Source organism: Cystoisospora suis (assembly GCF_002600585.1).
Source record: "Cystoisospora suis strain Wien I chromosome Unknown contig_4729, whole genome shotgun sequence".
In the NCBI taxonomy this organism is placed as follows: domain Eukaryota; phylum Apicomplexa; class Conoidasida; order Eucoccidiorida; family Sarcocystidae; genus Cystoisospora; species Cystoisospora suis.
The window spans coordinates 1-5459 of record NW_027157521.1 but is presented as its reverse complement, the minus strand read 5'-3'; the positions used below and the strand labels follow the sequence as shown (position 1 = coordinate 5459).

The 5459-nt window shown below is 41.3% G+C and overlaps 1 protein-coding gene across 1 annotated transcript in view; it reads right to left on the bottom strand.

The window, feature by feature from the left end:
• CSUI_008434 (glucose-6-phosphate 1-dehydrogenase) overlaps window positions 1-4664 on the bottom strand; it is a gene marked incomplete at its 3' end in the record, with an annotated part of 5090 nt that extends 426 nt beyond the window's left edge. The window contains exons 1-6 of the mRNA XM_068068567.1: window positions 4489-4664; window positions 3550-3647; window positions 2654-2737; window positions 2000-2090; window positions 917-1051; window positions 169-236 (exon numbers count right to left, since the gene is read on the bottom strand). Coding sequence (XP_067919457.1) covers window positions 169-236; window positions 917-1051; window positions 2000-2090; window positions 2654-2737; window positions 3550-3647; window positions 4489-4606 — 594 coding nt within the window. The remainder of the gene's footprint in view (window positions 1-168; window positions 237-916; window positions 1052-1999; window positions 2091-2653; window positions 2738-3549; window positions 3648-4488) is intronic.
• Between the last annotated feature and the right edge of the window lie 795 nt (window positions 4665-5459).

Below are 5459 nucleotides of genomic sequence, written 5' to 3'. Positions count from 1 at the left end.
CAAACCAGGAAAGAGAGAAAGAAGCAGAAGAGAAAGAGATGGAAATTCGAAAGAACATAATGAAGACAAGAAGAAGACGACGATGAGGAGCAAGAAGAATAAGAAGAAGAACGTGCACCTCCCCCCCTTCTTCTGTCTTACTTACATCTGTCTATCCGTCTTACTTACATCTGTATATCCAGGTATCTGCCCGTCCTCTGACTTTGTGAACTGCCCGATGACTGTCTCATCAATCTCTACAGCACAAAGAAACAAAGAAAGGAAGAATAAGAAAGAAAGAGAGAAGAAAGAATAAGAAAGAGAGAATAGGAAAGAAGGAATAAGAAAGAAAGAGAGAAGAAAGAATAAGAAAGAAAGAATAAGAAAGAAAGAGAGAAGAAAGCTACAAAAGAAGAAAACAAGAAAGAGATACACACGCATCACCTCACGCAAGCACGCAGCCAAGTCGACCTACGTCTACCGGTATGAACTATCTATCTTTGATCTCTCTATCTAAGTGTACATACATACAGGTGTAGGTACGCGCCAAGAGAAGACGAGAGAGGGGCGAGCGGTTTGCTTTCATTTTGGTATGTGTCTCAGTCTCCTCCCTATCAGGACGTTGATGTAAATCGATTCTTGTCATCTACCTCTTCACTTACTCACGCACTAGATATGAAGATTCTACCTAGATCGATATCGTCCACCTTTCTCTCTCTCTCTCTGCATGTGACGACGCAAAGGTATCTCCCACCTACGTCACCTACGCCTTAGACACCTCTCACTCTACATATGCAAGACAAGCGACAAAACACCTTCTTCTCTTCTTTCTTCTTCTTCTCCTCTTCTTTTCTCCCCCCTCCTCCTTCTCTTTCTTCCTTTTCTTCTACCACTTCTCTTCTCCTCTCTCTCTAAAGCGAATGCAATGCGAGCTTACTGATAGCAGGGATTTGCTTAAGGACTTTCACTTTCTCATCTCGAATGTCGTCGTCATTCAGAGAGGCTGGGCGCTCCATTGCCACAAGTGTCAGAAGTTGGATCATATGGTTCTGCATCACATCGCGAATCACCCCTGTATATACACCCGAAAAGAAAAAAGAAGAAAGGGTGAATTCTACGTTGAAAAAGAAAGATGGAAAGACAAAGAATGAAACTCCATTCAATACATCTTATGGGTTAGAGATCTACTGTCTATCTTTAATTAATCTATCCTTGATCTATCTATCCAACTATCTCCTCAACTCCATTTCCACAGCTTTCTTTCTTTCGCTCTCTACAGACATACTGCCGAGCACTAACATCGCAAACCATCTATACATATATCTCTATATGCAGACATATACCTGTATATAGATATATATATACGTATATATCTCTATATGCAGACATATACCTATATATAGATATATATATACGTATATATCTCTATATGCAGACATATACCTATATATAGATATATATATATACGTATATATCTCTATATGCAGACATATACGTATATATAGATATATATACGTACATGTCTGCATATGTGTGTGTATACAAAGGTGCATGGTGTACACGCTGGTTGCATATAGATCAAAGCTCCTCACCTTGGCTACCGCTTGGCATATATACTGACAGACACAAGACTACCTGGCTCTCTATAGATATATACATCTATATTTATGTATCTTTCATATGTGCATCTATCTATCCATCCATCTATCCATCTATCTATCTCTCTATCTGCTTGAATCCCTTCTTTTAGAGTGTGCGTGTGTTTATAGCTGTGAAGAGACACAGAGCCATTTTTGACTGCAACCCCCCCTCCTGCCAACTGGGGGAGCAACGGAGAGACACTCTATAAGGCCGGCCACCTTAATGTCTCTCGATACAAGATAGATTGATGGTAGAGAGACAGACAAACTAAAGATAGCTGATAGAGAAACAGATAGACTCTATAAGAAGATAGAGAGAGAGAGTGCTTCTGGAGAGAGACCTCGTTGTATAGGTGAAGGTATGTATCATAGTGACTGACCGTAGTTGTCGAAGTATCCGCCTCTCCCCCATGTCCCTCCATCCTCTTTGAATGTGATACGAACACTCTGAACATAATGGCGATGAAACAGCTAAACACGAAGAAAGAAAGAAAAAGGAGAGACAGACAGACAGATAAAGAGAGAGATCGGTATATCGAGTAGGGATATATAGACAGATAGATGGACTGAAGATAAGAAGTTGACAGAGTGAAGAGACATCGAAGGAAGACAGCTCGACAGATCAACGACAGATAGATACGTAGAACGAAGACAGACAGATAGATAAAGTAGGCAGGACTGGAGGAGGAACGTCATCTATGGATGCTAGCCATGTGTCTATCGAGCTAAACGCTGTGTGTCGTCGATCCTTTGCTTAGTCAAACCGTTCGCCTTCTAGGGAATCCACAAGTCTTTGTGGATCAAACCTTTTCAAGAAGGCTTATAGTGTTGTATCGTATAGTGGGGGTACGATTTCTGTTAACTTTTTAGAGATCTTCCCTCCCTTCTTCGTCCATTCAGAAGAGGAGGAGCATCAGCACATCATTGGGAAACTCTAGATACACTTAAACAAGCAAGAAAGAACGAAAGAGAGAGAGAGAAGGGAAGATGGAGAGAAAGAGAAAGAGTGCGTCTGTATATGTCGAAAGACTTACAGGCATGAAAGCGACATTTGCAAAGCGAAGGGCAGTTAGACTTAAAGACATCTCCTTTCCTAGGTAGTGATCCATACGAAAGATCTAACAGACATATACAGACGCAAAAGATCAGTCACAGAAGACGTACAGCCTCCCTACCCACACACATCCGGCTTATACATGAAGAAAATTCTGAATGCATGCATGCATAGCAGCTACCCTTCATTACACACAAATCTATCACTTCTCCCCCCTCACAAGAAAGAACGGACACTTCGGAATGTATATATACACATGTGCATACATAAATGTATACAGAGAGAAATATGAATATTGCATAATGATACACCTGCTGTCTTCCTTTCATGTAGAAGGGAGAATCGATCGCTTGACAGGAGAGCCATGCATGATGCCCTCTCTCCTGTGTTGGAGGACCTTCAAGTTAGGCGGGACCAGCAGTTAATGTGGTTTGTATGGATCAACCTAGACCTTCCTAGTTCGAGGAAGAATAGAACCCACCAGCCATGCCCTGCCTCAAATAGAGAGAGGTACATACTTTATGGAACTATATGTAAGTATATAGACAGAGATATACATGTAGAAGGTCTGCACACATACGGAGGGGTGAGGGCAGTCGCTGTACTGAGTTGAAAGGCAGGAAAGGCTTAAAGTCGGAGATAGGAAAGATAATAAAGAAGAAAAGAAGAAGAGGAGAGATCGAGTAAGAATCTCTCCATCCTCATGACGGACATACGACGCGCTCTTACATCTATGCTACCTATACACATATACATAGATAAACATAAACATTACACATATATATATATAGATATATATATATGTATACGGACATCTCTAAGATGACGATATACTTGCAGGGTACCGATGAGAAGAAGAGAGGCTTTGGTGTGTACCTCTCTTTCTTTCAAGAGTTTCATGAGCTTAGCAGAGAGTTCGTCAGATGTGAGTAGATCTCTCCCGAAAGGTTTCTCAACGACCACTCGATTCCAACCTACAAAGAAAGAGAGAGACAAAGAAAGAGAGAGACACAGAAAGAGAGAGACACAGAAAGAGAGAGACAAAGAAAGAGAGAGACAAAGAAAGAGAGAGACAAAGAAAGATCTACCCAAATCAGAGCTTCGGCAAAGGAAGATAATGAAGAAGAAGAAGACAAGGACTAAGCACCGAAGCTCTTCGTACACGTTTATAGATATGGTTCATATGCATGCATCCATATTCCTACAGATCGTTACGTTTCCTCTTCTTCATGAGAAAGCTAGGTAAGAAGAGTGAGAGAGGAGAAGGAGGAAGAAGAAGAAAACAAGAGAAGAAGCGTCTCTTCGTCCTTACGAAAGAAGAAGAGAAAAGAGAGTAAGATATGCCGCAACTACTACTCTATTGCTAGCTCAACCACAGAGACGTCCGTCCCTTTCGCGTGTTAGAGCTGGAGAAGAAGAGAGAGTGAGGAGAAGAAGAAGAAAAAGCAAAGATCAAGATGGAGCGAGAAGGAGGCTACCACATGGAGAGAGAGAAAAAGAGAGGAAGAGAAAGAAGAAGACAGATGAGAAATGGCATTCTAAGAAGGGGAAGAAGTACATCGGTCACCATATGTTCCTGTTAGGGGGAAAGAAGAAAAGCACTTCGAAGTGGGAGAGAAAGAAGAAGAAGAAGTGAGGGGAAATTAAAAGAAGAAGAAGAATCGACAGCAGACAAGAGGAAACAAGGAGGAGAGAAAGAGGAAGAAAAAGAAGACGTTTCGCACTTGTAGCATTCCAGGAGAGAATGAAGAAGAAGAAGAAACGAAAGAAGGAAAAGAGGAAAGAGAGTAAGAAGAGGAAGAAGAAGTGGCATACCTCTATCATTCCAGCAAGCCTTTCTATAATTTTCCACGCTAGGGAGAAAAACGTCAGGAGGGAGAGCTAGGTAAAGGAGCCTCCCCACTCTCTGTGAATTTCCTTCCACTTTACGCATCTCTTTATCCAACCGCTGAAAATCCTCGAGACTATCATACTGACCACTTCTGTTCAAGAAAGAAAGAAAAGGAAAAAGAAGGAAGGAGAAAAAGTGAAAGGATGAGAGAAGGGACTACAGGGGGAGAACGAAGTTCTGGGGTGAAATAACAAAGAAAGAAAAAGGAGGAAGAAGAAGAAGGAGAGAAGAAAAAGAATGAAGGAAAGACAACGCTGAAGGGACTGAGAAGTAGTCAATGAAGAAAAAGATGAGAGGTATGAATCAAAACGAGAAGAAAGAAGAAAGCTAGTTCGATTTGAACACGCAGCCCCCCCGTGAAGTTAGAGGAGATGTGGGAATGAGAACTCAACAGCTTTGTAGATTTTACCCATTAAAAGGAGGAGATTCTCTTCTACTCTCTTCCCCTGCTTTTCGATTTGCTACCTCTCTTATTTTCTCTTCCATCTTTTTCATCTCTTTCTCTCAGGCTGCATGCAGAAATTTCGTCCCTCCTCACATCCCCCATTCGCCCACTCCACACTCGGAGTTTAGATAGATAGATTAAAGANNAGAATTCAAATGTGAGGAATCTCGATCTAGAAGTATCTAAGACAAAAGGAACAAACCAAGAAGCCCCCCGCTCTATTTACTAATCCATTTCTTTTGTATTTAGAACCTTTACTATACGCTTTAGGATAGAAATATAGTAAGCAATGAAAGACATCCTTCTCTTCTTCACATTTGCACTATTCTATCTTCTCATAATTCCACATACATACCTGCATGCATTATCTCTCTTCACCCCCCCTCATCCATAACAAAGAACGTAAATGAAGAGAAAGATTTCTCTCTATCCTCCCCCCTATACACTTCG